Below are 25,014 nucleotides of genomic sequence, written 5' to 3' on the forward strand. Positions count from 1 at the left end.
CTAAAGGATAAACTGGAATTCCAATAGGATTTTTTGACAAGGGATGACAAAATGATGACATTGTCTGCTGATTGTTGATTCGAATTGTTGGATTTAGTTGGACACAGATATTTGATGTGTTTAAAACTAGGTTGCTAGTTTAATTATAGGCTAATAGGGATAATTTATCGGTTTAACTGTTCCACCACAGTGTACTGAATTTATAAACAGTACCAGCTCACCAAAATAAACAACATGTAGGTTAATGTTGAAGATTATTCTGCAGACTCAGTTTATTCAGTTTACTAAGGCATTTTCTCCTCTGACCACCATTCAAACAGAACTGCCTGTAATTTCTACCTGTTGGCGTTGAACTAACCTTGAAGTTTCCCCTGAAGGAGGGCTTTGATGTAATCTGAGGAGAGGCGGAACCTGACGCATGATGTCACTGACGCGTCATGATCAGCTGCTATAATCAGCCTACGCTTGTGGTGATTCCCAGCGTCCACGGGTTTAGCTATAAACGTCTCACATCCACTGTACCTCTGAGCGTATTTACATCTTAGCACATCACATTCAGGCGTTAGGTCAGAAACAGCACTAGTCCAGTCGGAATCATGTCTGTAGCGGGACTGAAGAAACAATTCCACAAAGCCACTCAGGTAAGGCGCAATGGCATTGAAATTCACCGTTCTGTTGACCATTACACGCCTGAACATGGGTTTGCTGCAGTGCAACAGCAGACCGAGCAGCTTGTGTCCTGAATCGTAATGCGGATATTCACGCTGAACAGTGTGTGCTGCTTTGAACGCAACGTAGCGTTGCTACCAACAGGCTAGTCACAGTGATCTTGTTCATATCATCCACTATCATTTTATTCAGCTGGTAGAATGAACGTGTGCTCAGTGTTTTTTGGGTTTTTTCCGTGAGGTTTTCATTAGATGTTATTTGCACCGATGAAATTAAAACGCGTGAACATGAATATTTAAGATGCGTTGCTGAAAGTTGTTACATAATAGCTCATACACTTAAATTGACCTCGATGCCCTCTAAAGCAGTCGTGATGCAGAGACACTTCAATTCAATGATGCTCTAAGCCACTACGAAGGCATTAGGGTCCCATACTGTAGTGCATTTTAGTTTTTCATTTCTATTTTATTAGTTTTTTTTAATAGCCTAATATAGTATAATATATTTTCAAGTCAGGGTATTGCCTATTGGACCTCGAACTATATATATATATATATATATATATATATATATATATATATATATATATATATATATATATATATATATATTCTGTTTTAAAGAAATTTATGTTTTGTGACTAGTTTTATATATTTTATTGATTATATAAAAATTGTATTTATTTTTTAAGACATGACTGCATTATACCAGATTTAATAGCTGGTTAAGTATGTTCTGGTGCCATCAGACTAGCCTCACTCCCAGGTCTGTTATGTCCATCTAGTGTCCTTGCCTGAAGCGTCACCTTGCATGAATACAGGAATGAACGCTGATGGTTTGTGCAGAAAAGATTTTGGATTTTTTATTCTGTCATTTTAAGGATAGTTTTGAAACGGCAGCATGTTTTGGAACCACTGCTCTCACATGCCAAAGGCTTGACCCCAGCATCCCTGAACTCGAACCTGTTCCTGTTTGATTCCAAAAAAAATAAAAATCCAGGAACAAGGTTGAAACAAGGAAGTTGTTGAAAACCTCTGCCTTAACTATTTGTGAAGCTGGGTTTACGGCTCATTGCCTGACATTAAACAACATAATCTGTCTCATTCTGACCAATCGTCAGGCTCTGACATCATCAGTGCACGCTGCGCAGTGGAGAGGGTGGCATGACTCAGAGCTGCTCTGTAGTACAGATGGTTCCTCAAACGCACTGCTTCATCTCACAGCTTGCTGTGTACTTTATACACAAGCTTCATGCAATCTTGTCGTGACAAAATATAGTGCCTGCTCTGTGATATTTTTTTTCTCCCTTATTTGCCTTCCTTCAGTTATGTAGAGGCAGGTTTATCCTGTTTTACATCTTATTTGGAAATTTGCTTGTATATTAAATATTTCCCTATATTTGTTCCACAGGTATGTGGAATTACAACAACAAAAGTTCAAAATATAAATAAACACTGCTTAGGGTTCAAGATACAATAAGCAGTTCATGTAATATACTCATAATTTATTACTAGGCATTCATAACTGCTCAAGCTTTTTAACACTTGTTTTAGCACATCACTCATGGTGGTAGTTACATAAAAGAGAAATGAGATTTCATGGAAATTGTCTGCTCAGCGGCCATGTGTACAGAAATTTTGGTTTGTTGTTTAAAATAGACATTCTATGATCTTATAATTCAAGTTCTCATTAACTGAGGGTTATTATGAGCCTGCAAATAAAGTTCAATTGCCATTTCTGTACTACATTTTTCATTTTGTCACATGTAGTGGAAAGGATGTGAAGCAAAAATTAGAGATTATCTTCCTCCTTCCACTTACCATTGGGTATTTGGGGATATTTAAAAAGTGGAATTTGTACGCTGAAGTCGTCATGAATGAGTTGTCTTAGGGCTGGGCGATATATCTTCCATAATGAACGTGATATTGCGTAGCTTGCCAGTGATCTACGGCTCTGTGTATTAAATGCCGCTCCATCTGAAAACAGGTAATGGAGATTTACCGCTAATCAAGGAACCGGCTTTACTGACGAGATGCACATGCATATCGCATGAGATATATCGCCCAGCCCTAAGTTCTCTGTTATTTTAGTTGCATACAATATTGTACTTGGAAGTGTAAGCTAACCTTTTTCTTTAGCCTCCCTATCCCCACAGCGTCTGTCCTAAACACAGATGTTTTATTCTGATTTCTTTATTACAAATTCTAGAAATTGCTTATTGCGGTGCACTTTCCTGTTTACGTATTTGTCAGCTATACTGCATAGTGCATACTTGGCAAGCCAGTGGTTTTGAAATAATCTTTGACCATGCCTTTGAGTTGACTTTATATTTATTAAAGAGTGCAAACTGGGATCTTTTAAATATGTTAGATATTTAAATGCGTTACATTTTATATAGAAACTTTTTCTCTCTCTCTTTCGAGTATTAAATGTGGCTTATTCTTTTGATGTATGGTATTGTAGTGGATTACATCCTGTCTTTGGACATCACTGCTCAAATATCCAGTATATACCAGTTTGCCTCATTTGAAAACTATTATAAAACAGTTGTGCTGTCATGTGTCTTCCTACACAGAATTTCTTGTCATCCCTGGGCAGCCCCTGACATGAAGGCTGTCTCCTAAAATAGTACTTTGAGGATAGAATGCCTTTCTAGTGATAAACAGGTTATCTTGTATCTAGGATTAAATCAGTACAGTCACTGAAAAAAAGCATTGTTGGACAGACAAAATGAAAGAATGCAGTGCAAGCAAGTTGTCTAGTGTCCATGGTGAAGGGAATTGGTGGTCAGACCCTCTCTAGCCTCAGGAGAAGATGTTCAGGACTAAAAATAATTATTTTTATAAAGTGCATATTTAACCAAGTAAATAAATTAATTAGATACATGTTCATGTTAAAAAGTCAAGTTTGAGAGAAATTTAATTTTTCTTGAGTATGTCTAGCATTCATTTAACTGTTACACACTTCTATTTCAAATTATTTAAGACTCTTCGGACCAAACAATCAGTGAATCTTGGAGAAGAACAAAACCGTCTCTTGTTTTAAAGATTTTAAAACATGAAACAACAAAGCAATGAAATGGTCAAAGACACCATATAGTGCATGTTCACAAAGAAAAATAACTGCAACAGAAAATGGCTGCTTATTCAGATGATGCAGCCGTGGCTGCAGTTACTATAGCCTTTTGTTTCAGTTGTTTACTTTATCCGGCAGTGTTTGTTATCTGTGTTCCTAAGTATAATGATACGGTTTGTTTTACTGACTGAGAAAGTGCTTCAGGTGATACAGTGAGAGTGCGGTCCGAATGAATGTGAATCGATGCAGACCATTTTTCTAAACCTGTTTGGCTAATTCACTGAAAAGAAGGGACAGGCAAAAAAAAGATTAATTCACAAAAGATTGGCATCACTATTTCAGTAGTTAACAGAAAAACATACAGTATATAATAATGAAATGTTTCTCAGGTCAGTCAAGATCACATATGGTCAGAGCATCTAGCTTTACTGCTGCAGGCACCACTGCAACTTGGAATGCTTGGAAACACCACCAATTTATTCTTGTACTACATCAGGCTACACAGCTATAGTTTGTGATTCTTCATAGGCTTTCATTTCTAATAGGGTAATGTACAGGTTTCGTGTCATACCACTATGCTCAAAAGCCATGAACAAAACCATGCAAGCTAAAAAATCACATTAGATTACCTTGAAATGAGGGCAAAAACTAGTTTGTGCTGACCACCGTGTGCTTTGTGCAGTGTATTTTTGACTGCCAAGAGCAGGAAACCATCAAAATTCCAGAGACATTTAGAAACTATAACAAAAAGTATGTCATGTGAATAATTCTGCATATTGTTGGGCCTGTAACTGTGTTTAAGTGTGTTTGTTTACTTGTGTATGATCAGCATTTTGGAACTGTTGCATTGCTGTTGATGTCCAATGTAAAATCTAAAGCAAAATAATAGTGCTGTCAAACAATTAATCGCGATTAATCACATTCAAAATAAAAGTTTTTATTTACATAATATATCTCTGTGTACTGTTTATTTATTATGTGTATATATAAATACACACACATACAGTATATATTTTGAAAATATTTACATGTATTTATATTCGTAAAATTTATATTCATAAAATTTTATATAAATACACACCCATGCATGTACATATTTAAGAAAAAAATTATTTATATATATATATATATATATATATAATATATATATATTATAAATATGTACATGCATGGGTGTGTATTATATTTATATATATATATATATATATATATATATATATATATATATATATACACACACATAATAAATAAAACACAGTACACAAATATACTGTGCAAACAAAATCTTTTAGACTTTTAGTACCTTTGTAGATTTCAGGCACGATATTTAACCCAAAAATGAAAATTCTTTCATTTACTCACCCTCAAGTTTTCGAAAACTGTGTGAGTTTCTTTCTTCTGTTGAACACAAAAGAAGATATTCTGAATAATGTTAATAACCAAACAGTTGCTATGCCCTGACTTCCATAGTATGTGGAAAAAAATACTATGGAAGGCAATGGCTACTGGCAACTGTTCAACAGAAGAAAGAAATGACAGAATTTTCATTTTTGGTGAACTATTCATTTAAACTCCCCTATTCTATTAGGCACAAACAAAATACTGAATCTTTTTAAGATTAACCTATACTACTTGTTTCTCTCCAGGCACATTAACATGCAGAATCTCATTATCAGAGACTGCACTTACTCAGACAGTCCAATACTGTGAATAAGTCAACAGCCATTAAAAAGCATTTAATTATGCTCTTTTGTTTGTGTGCAAAAAAACAAAATCAAACACAGATATCCTGTGTATATTGTTAATGTAAATGCATGTTTAATAGGCATTATATGCTGGAATCGCTTTGCTCATAGTTCAATGCCTGTACATCTTGTACGCAAAGTTGGGTGAGAAATCATTTTGGTTGATTCCATGTAAATCTCCTTGATGTATAGCATTTTCTATACAAAGTTATAACCATGGCTTTCTACCAACCTTGCTTGTATTTTCCTTTTATGGTTCTCTATTCTATTCTATTCTATTCTACCAATCAAGACTTAGTTGTAGTCTGATGATACCGCATGCCAGTGCAGGGGCTCATCCTGCTGTTACATAAGAGCCGTGTTAAGCTTAAAAATTGCATCACCAGCACAGTACCGTTTTCCCACAGCATCACAATGACACTGGATTGACACAGACGCATGTCCTTGGTATTTTATGAATCTTAGGTTTGATGCCATACTATGCTCTTCTTGCTACTCTTAGACTGTATATGAATCGCATGCTAGGATGCACATCAAAAATGAGCTGTATAACTGCTATGTCATCCTGGATTCAGTGCTTCTGTCCTGTGTCCCCCTTAGCATTAAGTCATATATGCATTCCAGCAAGGACTCCCATGTCCTCAGACACTTGTTTACAGGCTGTCCCCTGCTTTCCTTTTTTACAGTGTTCTGTAATATTCTTTCTTATGTGAATTTAAATTTCCATTTAAATTTTTTTTTTTTTTTTTTTGACATTCAAAGCATTTGACGTTTGACATTACACAATTTTAAAACTCTTGCTTGTCTTTTTGTATCATCCCAGTGTGATCTGTTTCATGACATTTACTTTTGCTTTTTTTTTTTTTAAGATACAAAAAATGTTTTTTATTAAAATAATTTATTATTTGGACTTCCGGTTTAACGTCTACCATGTGAAGTCGCAAGATCGGGAGCTCTGAGTGCAAACTGATTGCTATATTTGCTTTCCACATAAGTTACAACGCACTTCAACTTACTCGTCACAGCTGATAAGTTGTTTTGAGGGATATCTCTGAACTTTGCGCCTCAATGTCCGCGACAGAAAATAAATTTATTTTTTGATTGATATTATTATTATTATTAAAGAGCGCACAAAATCCATTTCCCCTAAATTGACGTCACATGTCTCCTCTAGCCATCTTTATGCATGAGCTTTCTCAGCTGCCCTTAATTACACACAGCCATAATAATAGGAGAGAGATGCTGCGTTCCTGGAAGTGTCTGTCCAGCCCAAGGGATGTGCATCCATCTCTGCAATGCAGACAATCACAAATCATGGGAGGACGACATCCCATAACCTCCTTCATTTGTCCATCTATCGGTTCTATTTATAAATCGGTAATCTTTGGTGCTTGTAATCCAGGAGGCACGGACTCAGGGGAATGTTTTAAGGCCGTCTGACTGGAGGGTGGGGGTGGAAATTTATCTTCTCCATGTGCTGCTGTCACATTGGGTTTCATGTGACTGCTATCCTAGTCATTAGCACAGCTTTTCATTTCCGGTAACAAGGTTGATACGATACCTTTGGCAAGCTCTAATTTAATCCTTTACATATGTATATGTACATTTCTCTCTCCTTCTCTTCAATCACTGCCACATCCTTCCAGACTGTATTTCCTGCAAGAATTGAATTTAAAGAACTTTCTCAGGTTAATCTGTGGTACTGTAGCAGCACAACAAATAAAACTGGGCATGGGAATGATTTTGAATAAAGTCTACAGACATATTCTGTATCTGAATATATTCTTAATTGCAATATGTTAAAGTTAGGACAGCGTGAATTGTATGAGGGCAACACAAAATATTAAGGCCTGTTTGATATTTACACTTTTTACTGTAATGGGTTATAAAATGGTTATTGGGAGTGTACCACTGATAACTGGTCATTCTGAAATCTATCATTTAAATAAGAAGGAACCACATTGAAGAATTTTCCTAACAAATAACAAAGGGGATTGTTTTCTAAAAGTATTGCTAGCTAACTATGGTCCAAAGTTCCTAATGTAGTTCAGTGATTTGCTGTTACCTGAAACCAAATTTCCAACAAGCATTTGCTAACAGCATCACAAATTGATGTGGTTGGATACAGCTCTTGACCTTTGATTAGAAGCATAGTGCCTTGTTAGTATGATATGTGGACTTGCGTAGACCCGTTGGACACAATAAGCAAGCTAGCAGTTCATTCTTTCATTCCATTTAAATAGTTTTATTACTATTTGTATGCATAATTCATGGGGTTCTTATATTATTGAATAATTCCATAAATATACATTTCAGACATCTTCAATTAAAACCGATAAGATAATTGATTGAAACATTCAATTTGAGCTCATAGTGTTTCTATTATGACATGTATTTGCCCATATTTTAAAGATACGTAAACCACAGTTATTCATCTAAATTGTCAACACACAATTTTAAATAGAGTAGTTGATTTAGTATTTTACATCGATGGCATTTAAGAAAATATGTTGGGGACTATCTTGCTAAATTAGAAAATGTTTCTTTTTAATTTCTTTAATTACATATCGTCACATTGCACATGCCTAAATATGGGTGTTATTATTAAAAGTAAATGCCATTTTTATTAAGGGAGGCATCATTAAACACCACCTTAAGATAATTAATAGCATAGTTCTATTAACTGAATATATTATTTTAAGATTGACCATGTATTTTGATAGTCTGCTAGGTCGCTGTTTACCATCCAGCTAATATTACTCTCAGCTTTTTTTTAATGTTTTATGTTCAAGTTATGTGGGAGTAGGGTAAACGTACCTATTAAGCTCACCAAAATGTACATTGAGACATTTTTAGTGCACAAGATATTGGTTTCAGTACAAAAAGTTGTTAAAATAAAATATTAATCTCACACACAAATATTTAATTTTATTTTAAATGACAAAACCATTTCAATTAAGATATACATCATTAAATTCAAAAAGTCTAGCTGTGCTTAATGGGTACATTTTTGTACCCTTTAAGCACACCCTTGTTCCCATTAAGCTCACATCATGTTTTATTAAAAATTCTTGCTTATTTGAAAGAAAATTAAAGAATAATTGTAAACACATATTTTTTGAAGGCACAAAGTCAATCACAAAAAACCCCACTAAATCCAAGCAAAAAGGCATTCAATTTGATCAGTTATATATTCATAATGAAGTGTCATCTATAAGCACATAGCTGAACGTGGACTAGTCTAGATGTTGCAAAGTAACACTTATTCAAATATCAAATAAAACATTTCATTTATGGGGATGAACACAGAAAGTAGCCTCATTATGAAACCTCTTTTTAAATGGTTGTTAACTTATCCATAGTCTCTTATACACTAGATGATTTTTGCCCCAGTTTTCCACAGATATACAGTCTGGAAAAGTTGATGAAAGTTGCCAAAGATCAGAGCCAGTCTGCAGATTGGAGTTGACTTAACTTAAAGTGACAACAATCAGTTAATATGTGAAGTCTGTTTATGAAGTATTTACATAGACGTTCAATGTGGAAGAGCTTAAAGAGAGCACACTGAGCTTAATTAGAGCAGCAATCTTTTATAAATTTCATGTAATATTTATTAAAATGTCAGGATTTTTGCTAGATAAATAGTGTAGATCATGTTAAGTTCATACATATTTTAATATGAACAACTATTATTAACAATATCTATGAAATTATACTTTTTCTTATTGATGTCACACTGAAGCTGTGATTTTCATAGTAGTGCACCCTTTAAACTCCCCTTAAGATAATATGAAATCTTTCAAAATTACAGCACTGTAAAGCCACAGACCAGCAATAAACTGACAATTTATAATAATATGGATGTAAAAGTACAAGCCAGTAATGCCTGTGAAGTAATATGTTAGTGTAGCGCACAATCTTAAACAGCTAGTCAGCTAACTGTGTTCTGTAGCATCTGCGCTATGTTGCTAAAACTATCTTTTGGATCTAATGTAATTATTTCCCACATTCATGTTCCAGGTTATAATATGCAAAACTTTGAACATTTAATCTCTTAATTTTACAATAAGTAACTTACCCCACATAAAGGCTTAAACATCTAAAAAATGCACATTTAAGGGGGTCCACTTTTGGTGAAAGTTTTCAGACGGCTTTCAAAATGGCTACCAGACAGTGTGAACACATGGAAACCCATATCTCAGTGTGTAATGATCCGATTGACGAAATTATAGGAAGTATATAGTGACAAACACACAAATTGGTTAAGACATCAAGCAGGATAATAAATTAATTTTTTCTTTTTATAATCTGATTTCAAATATGGAAGTGTGCTTAATGGGTACGTGAGCTTAATAGGTACGTTTACCCTAATCTCAGAGTAAAAGCCTTTCTTTTCAGATGACATTAAGTGACTGTCAGTGTATCTCAAGGGTTTATGATTGTATGTCCTCTTTTCAGTGTTCCTGGCTTCTTAAATGATTGGCCTGAAGGTGTGTGGGTGTGTAAAGTAAAGTAAAGTCGTGACGTATTGTCAAGTATGGTTACCCATACTCGAAATTGGTGCTCTGCGTTTAACCCATCCAAGTGCACACACACAGCAGTGAGTAGTGAACAAATCCACACACACACACACACACACACACACCGTGAACACACACCCGGAGCAGTGGGCAGCCATGCTGCAGCGCCCGGGGAGCAATTGGGGGTTCGGTGCCTTGCTCAAGGGCACCTCAGTCGTGGTATTGAGGGTGGAGAGAGCGCTGGACATTCCCTCCCCCCACCTACAATTCCTGCCGGCCGGGGGCTCGAACTCGCAACCTTTCGATTACGAGTCCGACTCTCTAACCATTAGGCCACGACTTCCCCCCAATTATTCTTCCCACGAGTGTGTGTGTCTGTGTTAGAGCTGTGCACGGGCCTAAAATATAGGCCCTAGCCCAGCCCTGGCCTGAGACGCTCAGGCCCATGTCCGACAGTTTATCAGATTACCAGCCCAAGTCTGACCCGAGCCCGTCTTTTTTTTTTCCCTTTCTCCCAAAACAGCTTATAGCCTATGTTTCAGCTATTAAAATCAGTTTTGTATGAAATGGCAAAGTGATTGTACTTCGTTTCGTTATTTTATTAAGTTTATTTAGAAAAACGTTTGGAGCATTTTTTGTTACATTTATTCATTTAGCTGACGCTTTTATTTTATATTGTTAAATGTATTTTTTTTTTTTTTTTATAAAAGTAACGACCAAGCAGCCAGCGGCAGACAGTGAGTTGATCATAGCCTATGTTTGATATATTTAGCCTTCTCAAATTATCACGACTTGTCTAAAATTAAATTTATAGTTATAAAACAGCTCCACAATGTTAGTTTAAAGGCTTAACCTAGGTTAATGTTCACTGATGCATATCCAGTCGTTCGTGCGGAGAGTGCAAGCTGACATGGATTCGCCAGAGCGATCACTTGCATTGGAAACATTTCAAATACGCTGTCATTTTTGCTCAAAAAGGTAAGAGTAATAGGCTTCGTTGTTCAGAACTGTAAAGGGCCTACTTTTATTTGTGTGCACTCAAAATATCAACAAAGCATGCAATAAAGACATTAAATAAAGGGGGAAAAAAGCACTTTCGGTTTTGAGCAGGAGCACTTCTGAAAAACTCTAAAGGTGCATAAATGAGGAGACGGTGAGTCAGGATCATCATCAAATGCATGGATGATCCAAAATGCAGCAAGCATTGGGAACGTTTATTAGTAACCACGCTCCAAATTCTCCCTGATGCTCTGCATGGTCAACTGTCACCTGTATGCTAATGCATGCGAATATGCGTTGCGTATTGTTTAGGCGATGTGTAATATTTATAATATAATCAGTATTTCATACAGTCGCCATGTGTGCTCTGCACGTAATATGGGAACAATTAAAGGAGAGAAGCTAAATGGGCCCGAGCCCGGCCCGCGTGGACTCAGCGCCACTCTAGTCTGTGTCTGTATCTGTCTGTCTGTCTGTCTATGTCTGTGTGTGTGTGTCCTCAGGTATATAAACCTGTGTATGTTCACTGTTTGCTGAATGATGGTTTTGATTTAACTCTTATGTTAGCGCAGAATACTTCTTTGAAATGTGAAATTAATCCAATTACAAAAAAAGTGCAAATAATATATGCAAATTAAATTAGGTTCATAGAACCCAAAGGAAATTGCTTCAGTAAAATATTCAAATATGAAGATCAACAAAGCAAAGGTGAAAGCATTTAGTCTGTAATCTGTTTTTATTTATGACATGTTAACCTATGTAACCTAAGGTCCATATTCTGATTAAGATTTTTTGAAAAGGATGTTTAGTAGCTATGTAAAGTGTAGTTACTGGAGTATTTCTGTAGGCCTATATACTGTACATGGTAATCAGCATTTATCAAATAAACCTGCTTAATCTGTTCATTTTCATTCCCTGGACAGTACCAGACTAGGATTAATGATGAATTAAATGTTGGCCAGTAATCATTTTAAATAAGAGACTGGTATGGTGCTGTCATCCATCTGTATCTTGAGTTGTTAATTTCTTTTTAATGAAATGTCTTGGGTCAACAGAGATTAAACACCCTCACTATGCTTTCCATTGAAAATGCATTCTTTCATTCATTTATGAACTGCCAGATCTCAACAGGTAATTCATTGATAAATTCACCCAAATGAATGATCATCTTTTATAATAAAGTGAAGTTCATTGCTGAATGAATCTGATTTAATTTGTTTGTAATTCATTATGTTAATTGTCTGTAGTTAATGTGAAATTGTAGGAAATAGCTTTTAAGGTGTTTTTATTAGTACGACAATTACATAATATTTCATGTACTTCACTGTAATTTACGTAATTAAGTTTGTTATACTGTTGATTTAATTTGTATGTGTGCTATTACACTGTAGTCCAATTAATGTAATTGTTAACATACTATATGTCCACATCGTGAAAGCTCAGTCTTGAGGTGTTCTGATTAAGTTTGTAACTTTGAGTAAAGCCTGTGGCACAGACAAACCTTTGGCAGACACAGAAAGTCTTTAAAACATTTTCTTTCTGAAGACTTTGTACTTCTACAAATACACCAAGTTAATGTTTAAAGCTCTGGAATAAAGTACTGCATTGATTATGGTTTTATTTTCAATAGCAAAGCAGAGCTTGTCAGAACTGTTAAATAACTGATATAATTAAATGATACAGCTAGATATAATTAAACATTGTTTATTTTAGCATCAAATTGGATTAGTGGGTTACTAGTCAAGTCTGCTTTGTCAATTCTTCCACACGTACGGCACATACATACAGCGAATTGAAATTACGTTACTCTCAGACCCTTGGTGCATACAGTAAACATTTAAGACACTGACAGTAGACGTTCAAATACGGATAAATACAGTTTAAACATGTACATACAACTATACAAATGAGGACATTTGTACTGTATGCGCGCTTTAAGACAGGTGGACGTGACAAAGATGTACAAAAACATTGCGACTTACAAGACAAAAAACACGAAAACCCCGTTCTGTCGGGAGAGAGAGAAGCCGCTGCGTCTGTGCGTGCCGCCATGTTCAGGTTCAACCGAGTTCTAACAAGTTCTACTAATGTGTCGAATTAGCTTTCTGCAGAGGCGCTATTTTCAGCATTTACTATATTAATCGCATGTATTTCCCCATACACAAAATATTGTTTTGCACTGTTTATAGTAGCTCATATTGCTGACAACCAGTACATACCACCTTCTAAGTACTATATTGTGTCGTTAGAACTCAGTTTCTTTTCTCCCCTTAAAATGTTTTATTGCAAAGATGGAAACTTGACTCCAAATTAGAGACTTGTGATCTACACAGTTTCTTTAGGTTTACAGGTAGAAATGTTTAGTGGACACTAACAGAAATTGAAAACTTGAATATAAAAATCAGACCCTTGTGTAGTCTTAAGGGTAGTCCATGGGAATGGTTGGGAACCAATATATTAGCTAAGCAGACTCCAAATTATGAAAGATGTTTCTTATGAATAAATTCTACTGGCTATTCTACAATGACCTTATATGATTGAAAGACTTCATTCCTCAGTTTCAGATTTTTATTTATTATAAATTTTTATTTTTTGTTTTGATGCAGCATATTGCATCAGTATACAAGTTTGAGATGTGTTTGGACTAAATCTGTGGTCCAGACAGGATGTTATGCATATGTCCTACAGAGCAGGAGTTTTTAAGCTAAGGGGTCCATGCAAAATGTGAAGGAAAAGGAAAAAGATTTTATGAGAATGTATTATGGACAAAAATTCAGAATTAACCTAATACTGTCCGGTCTTATTTTGCAGAGAGTTAGTGAGAAGGTCGGAGGGGCAGAGGGAACTAAATTAGATGATGACTTCACGGATATGGAAAAGGTAAGCCTCCTGCAGCTAGAGAGATGTGATTCTAATTCAGAAGCATAGCAATGAGCATTTGGTTGTTTATTAGACGTTTCTAATTTTGGAAAGTGTAATTAGGTCATCTATTGACATAAAATTCTAGCGCTGCCTAATTAAGAGAGAATAAATTGAGTGCGTTTATAAATGTGTATTTTAGAATGCCTCTTATAAAGATTAAAACACTGGGATGGATAGATGAATGACAGAATGAAGGAATGAGCAACTACTGGGGTCTGTAGGCAACAAAAGGTATACAGGTCCTTTTCAAAAAATTAGCATATTGTGATAAAGTTCATTATTTTCTGTAATGTACTGATAAACATTAGACTTTCATATATTTTAGATTCATTACAACACAACTGAAGTAGTTCAAGCCTTTTATTGTTTTAATATTGATGATTTTGGCATACAGCTCATGAAAACCCAAAATTCCTATCTCAAAAAATTAGCATATCATGAAAAGGTTCTCTAAACGAGCTATTAACCTAATCATCTGAATCAACTAATTAACTCTAAACACCTGCAAAAGATTCCTGAGGCTTTTAAAAACTCCCAGCCTGGTTCATTACTCAAAACCGCAATCATGGGTAAGACTGCCGACCTGACTGCTGTCCAGAAGGCCATCATTGACACCCTCAAGCAAGAGGGTAAGACACAGAAAGAAATTTCTGAACGAATAGGCTGTTCCCAGAGTGCTGTATCAAGGCACCTCAGTGGGAAGTCTGTGGGAAGGAAAAAGTGTGGCAGAAAACGCAGCACAACGAGAAGAGGTGACCGGACCCTGAGGAAGATTGTGGAGAAGGACCGATTCCAGACCTTGGGGGACCTGCGGAAGCAGTGGACTGAGTCTGGAGTAGAAACATCCAGAGCCACCGTGTACAGGCGTGTGCAGAAAGTGGGCTACAGGTGCCGCATTCCCCAGGTCAAGTCACTTTTGAACCAGAAACAGCGGCAGAAGCGCCTGACCTGGGCTACAGAGAAGCAGCACTGGACTGTTGCTCAGTGGTCCAAAGTACTTTTTTCGGATGAAAGCAAATTTTGCATGTCATTCGGAAATCAAGGTGCCAGAGTCTGGAGGAAGACTGGGGAGAGGGAAATGCCAAAATGCCTGAAGTCCAGTGTCAAGTACCCACAGTCAGTGATGGTCTGGGGTGCCATGTCAGCTGCTGGTGTTGGTCCACTGTGTTTTATCAAGGGCAGGGTCAATGCAGCTAGCTATCAGGAGATTTTGGAGCACTTCATGCTTCCATCTGCTGAAAAGCTTTATGGAGATGATTTCATTTTTCAGCACGACCTGGCACCTGCTCACAGTGCCAAAACCACTGGTAAATGGTTTACTGACCATGGTATTACTGTGCTCAATTGGCCTGCCAACTCTCCTGACCTGAACCCCATAGAGAATCTGTGGGATATTGTGAAGAGAAAGTTGAGAGACGCAAGACCCAACACTCTGGATGAGCTTAAGGCCGCTATCGAAGCATCCTGGGCCTCCATAACACCTCAGCAGTGCCACAGGCTCATTGCCTCCATGCCACGCCGCATTGAAGCAGTCATTTCTGCAAAAGGATTCCCGACCAAGTATTGAGTGCATAACTGAACATAATTATTTGAAGGTTGACTTTTTTTTTTTTTTTTGTATTAAAAACACTTTTCTTTTATTGGTCGGATGAAATATGCTAATTTTTTGAGATAGGAATTTTGGGTTTTCATGAGCTGTATGCCAAAATCATCAATATTAAAACAATAAAAGGCTTGAACTACTTCAGTTGTGTTGTAATGAATCTAAAATATATGAAAGTCTAATGTTTATCAGTACATTACAGAAAATAATGAACTTTATCACAATATGCTAATTTTTTGAAAAGGACCTGTATAAGATAGAGTTAGTGCAGTTAATGAATTTCCTTTCTTGAGCACTTAACTATGAAGGTATGCAGATAGGTGGAAAAATAACTTGACGTTGGCCCCTTTCATGAAGCTGTATGAGTAATGTCAGACACTGCTTTTGCCATATGTGCAATGTATAATTCTTTCTTACATTCAGTTAATAAGATATTTTGTTATTTTTGTCTAGAATTAACCTTAAATGTCTTATACAAAAAGTCAAACGATTAACAAAAAGCTATATATTTATTCTGTTTTATCCGTGAAGATAGCCTTGCCGGTGACATGGCATTACAAATACATTAAAATATAACAATCATTCTTTTCTATTTTTGTATCTTTTCATCTTTACCGTAACACAGAAATTTGACGTCACCACAAGGGCAGTGATGGACATTATTACCAAGACAACGGAGTACCTACAGCCCAATCCAGGTGAATGTGAATAATAATTTGCAATAGTATAGCTTAAAAAATGAAAATCTCGCTAATGTACATAACATTTATGTTTTTGTGCTTTTTCTTTTTTTTGCTTGTTTATTAAGCAACTCGTGCCAAAATGAGTATGATGAGCTCCATGTCTAAAATCCGTGGTGGAGATAAAGGTCCTGGCTACACACAGACTGAAGTCATCCTGGGCGAGTCCATGCAAAAGTTTGGCAGGGACCTCGGGGAGGAATCCTGCTTTGGTAATTCTAGCTTTGCTATAAACATACAATATATAATGTCGGAGCTTTTAGCCTTGTGGGCAGCTCTTCCACATATAGCGCAGTATTAACATACACAATGTAAACTACCTTATTCCAAAATCATTTTTATGCAATGGTTAATTAGTTTGCAAACTAGATTAAACCATCAACTCAGTCTTTGTTAATGTGTAAAGAGCAAAAATCCATCTACTAGCATCCATCAACTAGCAGAATTCATTAATCATAAGGAAAATAACATGTTGATGGCTTAAACATTTAAATATTAACAAGGCACGACCAGGTCTGCCAATAAGGCTCTTTTCAGACTTGTAAACTATTTAAGTACCAAACGATCTACAAGTATTCTTCTTGGTTCAGTTTACTTTCACACAGCAGCATTTTCAAAATTGTACCAAAATGTTTATGCAAGTCACATGTGAGTAATACTGTCCTCTCACTGGTCAGAGTACATGTTTAAGTTGTCCATTATTATCTGTCAAGATGGATTGGCAAGTTATCTCTGTGGGCTTGTTGTGGCTTTTTCTGTAGCTGTCGTTGCACATACAATGTATCTGTTTTTCCCACTATAATTGATCCTTTAGAGTGGGAGTCGAGAAGAACAGCAATTAGACTACGTTAAAATAAAGAGGTGGTCTTTGGTTTCAACTGCGATAAGTAATGTGCTCGCTCATCCACAGAATCAAACAATGACGCTTTTTACATAACCTGTTATGATACAGCTTCATTTGTTGGTGGTGTTGGATTGATGTCTCATTCACCACAACTGGACCATTCCAGAATTTGTTTTCAATCAGGCTGAGGCGATCTCAGACAGATTATTTTGGTGCAGATCTGAGTGCAATTGCTTTGTTCATATATGCTTAAATCAAACCAGCGGAGAAAACGTGCCAGGTTCCAAAACAAACACAAGATGTAAAAATGCCTAAGAGGATGCCCCTAATTACATGGCAGAAATAGTAGTTGATAGTGTGCTATTCTAAGTTCATATTGTTTAAATGCAGACCACAAAAACTTATGAGATTCACTAGCATCAGCACAAACATTTTTATTTTGCATGCTATCAAGTTTGCAAGTGCACCCTTTAAGGCGTTTAATGTGGTTGGCTGAAATGACATCGTGCCAGCAGGCAAAATCTGGTCCATGACAAGGTTATCAATGACCCACAATCCAGACTGTTTTGACAGTGTAGTTGCTGTTTTTGTGGCTGCATCACATGGACAATGCAGCACGATAAATCTGAATACTTTCATTTATAATAAATGAAGCTGTCTATGATGCAAGAGATCAGTTATAGCAGGCATGTAAAGAGCAGCTCAACAAAATGCATGCTCTCAATCTCCCATTAAAATAAAGTAATCTGCCTACATTCTTAGAATTTATGATGGTGGTTTAGTCTTTTGTGCGCGTTGCTTGCTTGCATACAATTAAATCCCATTTAATTGGTAGAGTAATCAGATTAAAGTACAAAAGGTTTTGCCATTTCAAAAACTTGTTGCATTTAATCATCATCACAGAAAGCTTGAGGATATGCAAATAATGTATTCACTGATTGGTGCATAGTGACAAACTGTTTGCAGCATATGCAGATGTCTAATAATGTGGAAATTAGCAGGAAAGAATTGTGATAACAGCAGTCAAATATTAACACACTGGAAGCATTTAGAAGTGCAGTTGTATAATTTGTCATGTTTGAAAACCCTTTGACTGTATGTTCTGGAAAATAAAAATAGGGTTTGTTAAAAACTGACCATGCACTAAGTGTTTTGAAGAAGTTGTTGTTTTAAGAAATGGCTGTTATTTCTGAAAAATTTAAAAACAACTTCATCATGTAATCTATCATTACCATATCCAGATCTTTTAGTTTTATGTTAGTATATGAATAAACTAAAAACTACTTCATTCAGTGCATTGTATTCTCACTCATTTGCCCTTAAAAGATACAACTATATTCTAGAGAGAGATATATTGTACACTTGTGTTTTACAGGTCTGGGTCTGATCGATGTTGGAGACGCCATGCGAGAGCTAGGTGAAGTTAAAGATGCTCTAGACATGGAGGTCAAGCAAAACTTTATTGATCCCATGCAGAATATGCATGATAAAGACTTAAAAGAAATCCAGGTGAGATATAAGAAATTATTGCAATGAACCCCCCAAAGCCAGTGCTTTTGAGATTAGACCAGTCATCCTTTAAACGGATAGTTCACCCAAAAAATGAAAATTGTCATCATATACTCACCCTCAAATAGTTCCAAACCTGTATGAATTTCTTTGTTCTGTCGAACACAAAGGAAGCTATTTTGAAGAAAGTTTGTAACCGGGCTGTTTTGGGGCACCATTGACTTCCATTGTAGGAAAAAAAAATACTACGGAAGTCATTGGTGCCCCAGAACTGCTCTGTTTCCCACATGCTTCAGAATATCTTCCTATGTGTTCGGCAGAACAAAGAAATTCATACAGGTTTGGAATTATTTGAGGGTGAGTAAATGAGGACAGAATTTTCATTTTTGGGTGAACTATCCCTTTAAGACAAAATGTTTACCCCTCCAACATTTTGTCTTATGACCTATTAACGGAAAATTCACAGTTGTGTTCCTTTTGCATGTGGTATTTCAGCATAAATATCTGTCTTATTCACTAACCTTCCACAATCCAGTCTAACCTGATACTTAAAAGCTCTCAAATAGCACTGAACTGTATTCAAATTAAGTCATTGTCATAGGATATCATTAATTGTTGAGGTTAAGTGAAGACATCGCAATTACAACTCCTGGAAATTATTTACAGTGCCACTGATCATTTAATTTCAACTTTAACAGATTCAGTGGCAGATTTATGTTGTTGTTGGATAACAGATGGGGCTGTTAAAAGAGTAAAGGGCTAAGTCTCATTTCACACGCATCAGCAAAAGTGGCTCATTTAATTCTAAGATCAGAGAAAGGTGACAAATGGTCATAAATTCAGTCGTAACTGTATTTAGATTTTAATGACGCTACTAACAATATTTGAAGTGAATATAAACAATAAAAATGTATGTATGACCTCTTTAAAAACCTGTGATTCTCTCATGTCAGTCACTGATATTTAGTTTTTGATATTTAGTCACATGATTTGACAAACTTCAGTTGAGGCTACAGTTTTTAGATAGCCTGTGAGATTTAAATGTTCTTGTGATTATTACATTGTAGTGAGAATATTTAGCAGTATTTGAAATGGCTTCGAAGAAGTCACACGGTGTTTGAACATACTTTGTCACAGCTGTTGATGGAGACTGAATGTGTCACTAGAGGTCAGTAACTGAACATTGCATCTTTTCTATTATGACAGCATCACCTGAAGAAGTTAGAAGGGCGACGGTTGGACTTTGACTATAAGAAGAAAAGGCAAGGAAAAGTCACAGAAGATGAGATGAAACAGGCCTTGGAGAAGTTTGATGATTCAAAGGAGGTTGCCGAACAAAGCATGTTTAACCTTCTGGAGAGTGATGTAAGATCTGTGACCTGACCGGTGCTTGCCCTTGTTCACAATCCATTTCATGCTTCTGTAGAGTTTCATTTGACTTTTCTCTGCCCCAATGTCCAATGAGTCTTCCCACTACACCTTTCCTTTTATTCTGAAGCAATAACCCACAATAGGTCACAGGATTCACTTGCTTTCATTGATCAGTTCATCTTACACAATGGCTATGTCTACATGGTTAATATTCTGATTACTGCGAGTATGTTTGTATGACATGGGCAAACATTTTTAGTCCTGTTTACATGATACTTGCCATTATATAGATTATTTGCTAAAAGGTGTGATGTTTTTGCTTTAAAATAGGCAGCCTTCAAGCCTTTCCTGCGTACACGGACCTGTTCGCCAGTTCTAGGGTACACGGTCTCCCTCATTTTGCAGAAGCCATACTTCAGGGGAGCTCAGGAAACTGAGTTCATGCTTATAGCTTTACACAACATGGACATCATGTGTGTTATTGATGGGCGGAAACACTGGAATGGACACACTTCAGGCACATTTCCGAACATCAATGTGCATGATGCCAATAAAGTGTGGCTTCTAATGTTCCAGCATGTTTTCGAACCCATGCATGAGCGTATAGTCAGATTAAAACTGCAATACTTAACATATTAATATGTACTGTGATTCATGGTTACTCTAAATATGAATGTAATCATCATCGCAGTGTTTACAAAAGCTTGCAGTAATTCAGTACTGTCTTTACTGCATTATAAGGGTGCATGTAAATGTAGCCATTGTTTGTTAGTCTTGACCTTCATATACAATCAGTGAAGCATTATTTGCTTTCGTGCGTAATGGCTGTTGATGTTCTAACTGTGTTTCTGCAGATTGAACAAGTGAGTCAGCTTTCTGCTCTGGTCCAAGCTCAGGTGAACTACCACAGACAGGCCGCAGAGATCCTTCAGCAGCTGTCCAGCAAGTTAGAGGACAGGTCTGTATTCTGGAATAAATCCTAAATCTGGTCTAAATGTTTAAAGATCTCGTCTCAGAAAAACTATGCAATTACAGACATCCGTGCTTAACCATACTTTTTACTTTTTATGAAAATTAATTTTACTATTCATTTCATGTTATTACTTGTACAAACCGTTTTTAACAATTGCATATATATGATTTCTGATGTGACTCATGACATTCATATGATTTATGAATCCTTAAAATGGTTTTTTGCCCCATAACTAAAACTGCTAAATGATTAACTCTTAAACATGCCAACTACACATGGATGTGACAAATGGAAAAAACACTGCACTCTGAACATGCAAAAGAAGATTGTAGTGTAGTTCACAGCATTTTGCTTGCACTGTACATTATATATGAATATTCAGTATATATTTACACTGTAAAAAGAAATGATTTCTAACTGCACAAATTAGTTAGCTGTAAATGTTTGTACACGAGCACTAATTGTAATTGGTAAATTGGTGTGGCATTTTGAATGGCACTGTTTTCCAAATGAAACACGAGAGCTCTTAGTTTTAAATGATGTGTGTAATGTAAAGAAGAGTTTTTGTTTGTTTTTGGAAAATGCCTGTTTTACAGTTAACTAAAGCAGTTAATGTGTTTGCAGTTAACTCACAATTTACCATACTAAAGTGCAAATAATTAAAGTCTTTCTTAACATTATTACTATGGTTATGACCTAGTACCCCAATTAAGTTGTATTTTCTGATTGACTGTACTTTGAAGTGTTTTATTAGATTTTACAATCAATTAGAAAAATGAAATCAAATGAATTACATGATGCATATGATATGTGATAAAATATTTGTAATTAATCGCACATAGACTTTGCTGAGAAAAGCCTTCAAATGAATACACTTCAAGAATGTGACAGACGAAAGCACTGAATATAGTCATTCGGGGAAAAAAGTGGATTTGTGTTTGTTTTATTTCAATTCTACAGTTCATAGCAGTCGATTTTAAAGTTTGTCAATCTGTCAGAGGTAGTCTGCGGGGGGGCTTTCACACAGGATGCATTTTTGTATCCCACCTGCACCTGGGTGTTGCGTTGCTTCTCGCTGTATTGCATCACATCTCACATCAAGACTGTCACGTTTTTCAGACACTAGATGTGCTGAACTATTTTTAACTTCACACAGAGACTCCATTCAGTTCCATTCTGTTGCAGTCCATCTGTATTTGAACACAAAAACATCCTGTGTGAATGACCCCAACTGTTCTCGGTAGGTATGGTTTGGGAAAGCACGTTAGTTGCCTGTAGTGGCAACTGAAGAAATCTGACTATGAAAATAAACAAAAAACATGCTTTGCGTTAAGGCTTGCTCAGAAGGTGGAACATTTATTAAATAAAAATGACTTATTTTACGTGTGTTTTGGTGGCATGAATGATTACTAATTTTTTTAATCACAAAATAACATTAACAAAACACAAAATTAACATTTAAATGTGACCCTGGGCCACAAATCCGGTCATAAGGGTAAATTTTTCAAAATTGAGATTTATAATAAATAAGCTTTCCATTGATGTATGGTTTGTTCGAATAGGATAATAATTGACCGAGATACAACTATCTGGAATCTGAGGGTGCAAAAAAAATCTAAATATTTAGAAAATTGCCTTTTTAAAATTGTCCGAATGAAGTCCTTAGCAAAGCATGTTACTAATCAACAATTAAGTTTTAATATATTTACATAAGGACATTTACTAAATATCTTCATGGAGTATGATCTTTACTTAATATCTTAATGATTTTTGGCATAAAAGAAAAATCAATCATTTGGACCCATACAATGTATTTTTGGCTATTGCTAGAAATATACCTGTGGGAGTTAAGACTGGTTTTGTGGTCCAAGATCACAAATGTTAATTTTGTGACAATTTGTTTTTCATTTTATCCCTTTTTTTTTTGGGGGGGCAGAGTAAGAGAGGCTTCTAATAAGCCAAGAAGAGAGTATGTCCCCAAACCTCGCACTTCCGTGGATTTCAGTGAGAACCACAATGGGAATATTGGGCACAGTGGCCCTGCCAGGTCACCAGGTAAGCCAATAATATAATTAAATCTATGAAATGGAAGATTTCTTCTTTTTCTTTTTTTTTCTGTCCTGTAACGAATCCTTTTTTTGTCCTGTTTCAGCTCCAATGGGCCAGCCTTGCTGTCGGGCACTTTATGATTTCGACCCTGAAAATGAGGGTGAGCTAGGCTTCAAGGAAGGTGATATCATCACCTTATCCAGCAAGATTGATGACAACTGGTATGAAGGAGAGATCAATGGGCAATCTGGCTTCTTCCCTGTCAACTATGTAGATATCCTGGTTGCTTTACCCCATTAAGTCTTATGCATGTACCCTAACCAATCAAACGACTTCTGCAAGAAGAGAAAATAACCAAAACAAACAGCACAAACAGCTCTGTGGTATTTGCGCATAGGAAATAAGCAACAAAATCATTTGAGTGCTCTTTCGTAAATATAACTCCTGACATGGAATGCCACCACTTTTGTTGTATTAATTTCTCTAACTTTGGTTGATCTGACCTCTGCATTGCCTGCTGCTATTCATCCTGTATGTTCAGATGTTATGTTCATTTTTGCCTGTTTCCATTTGCAACAGCAAGCCTTGAATTGGTCTCTTTATCCAAACCCTTTTTAAAAAACATCTGCAATAAATAAGAAAATGGATATTGGTTTTAAGTTCTTAGCATAATGTATTTATGAAAAGTTATCTGAAGAATAATGATCAAGGTGATGTGGAGTATTAAACATTTGAAGGATTTTTTTCTTTGAAATTGCAAAACAAAATGCATATTTTCTGTTCATAGTGTAAAATGTTCCGATGTTTCTTTAATGTCCTGAAATAAATTTTAGCCTTTAAGTGGTGGTAGATTTGACTATTTAAATAGATTAATATTTAGCAACAAAGAAAAAAATGAGACAAGGAAAGTTAAGCAAATCATTTATTTATTGTGTTACAGTGTGTCATTTATCTGTCATGTAACATTCTGCATGGTCCATGAATCCAGTGGGTATTTTCAAGCTTCCATATCCCATTCCATAGATGGTAAACTGGGCACTAAAAGGCAACCCAAAATTCTTTCATGACGTAGCGTGTGTGTGTGTGTTTGTGTGTTACTATATGACTGTTATCTGAACCCATGAAACTGTGCATATCAAACATTTTTCATATATTTCTCTCTTCCTTTTGCGAAGCTGAAGTGTGTAGTTTTTGTGCAAGTAATCACAACAAACTGAACTGTAAAGAATGTTTTTCAGAAACGGGTTTTCCATGCACAGACAGTCTCAGCCTGAATTTGAAAGTGCCACAGAGCAACAGTGTTTAAACTCTTTTAGGATCTGATTAACACATGGTTGTTGCACCTTTCATGTTAAACAGGAAATATTTTAACATCACAAAAATGATGTCACCTAATGTCCGATTTAAGGCCATGATTCATTTCTGACTGTAAATGATGTATAATTTGTCATTGACATATTTGACAGAATAAGATAATGTATTCTTAAAAGATTTAAGTGTGTTTAGTTAATGTATTTATTATTGTCAAATCTAAGATCCCCTTTATATTTAAAAAATAAAATGAGCGTATCTTGTATTGGCAGGACATTCCAATATTTTTTTAAATTGTTGTTTATCCTCAGTGAGGTCTGTACAGTCATTTGTGTTTTATTTCCTATTTGTGTATAGTCATGTAACTGTAGTACCATGTGTTACTTTTGGATCAGTGTTAAAGAATTTACCACTAAATATAAAATAGACACTGGATATTTATTAAAGTGCTGGGGGAGTGTTTAGTCAGAAAGCACTGCATATCAACTCCAGCATGAATTTTCAGTGACTCATCTCAATTGTTAGGCTTGTACTGAGAATGAAAAAATAGTGTAACTACAATAAAAAATTATTTAAAAGTTTAATGGTGCTATGTGGAGTGTGTGTATTTTGTTTGACAAACCAGTAGGTGAGGCTGCCACAACACAGACTGAACATTTTTCCTTGTTTATCTCAGAATTTGTC

The 25,014-nt window shown here is 35.9% G+C and overlaps 1 protein-coding gene across 1 annotated transcript; it reads left to right on the forward strand.

Moving 5' to 3' along the window:
- Positions 1–437: 437 nt before the first annotated feature.
- Positions 438–25,014, forward strand: LOC306872439 (endophilin-A1-like). The gene is made up of 9 exons (XM_079420996.1): positions 438–641; positions 13,820–13,888; positions 16,159–16,231; positions 16,342–16,485; positions 18,493–18,626; positions 19,833–19,991; positions 20,852–20,955; positions 22,907–23,025; positions 23,123–25,014. Exons 1-9 carry the CDS (start codon positions 597–599, stop codon positions 23,317–23,319), a joined length of 1,044 nt encoding a protein of 347 aa, XP_079277122.1. The 5' UTR covers positions 438–596; the 3' UTR covers positions 23,320–25,014.

Source organism: Barbus barbus, assembly GCF_936440315.1.
Source record: "Barbus barbus genome assembly, chromosome: 7".
NCBI classification, from domain to species: domain Eukaryota; kingdom Metazoa; phylum Chordata; class Actinopteri; order Cypriniformes; family Cyprinidae; genus Barbus; species Barbus barbus.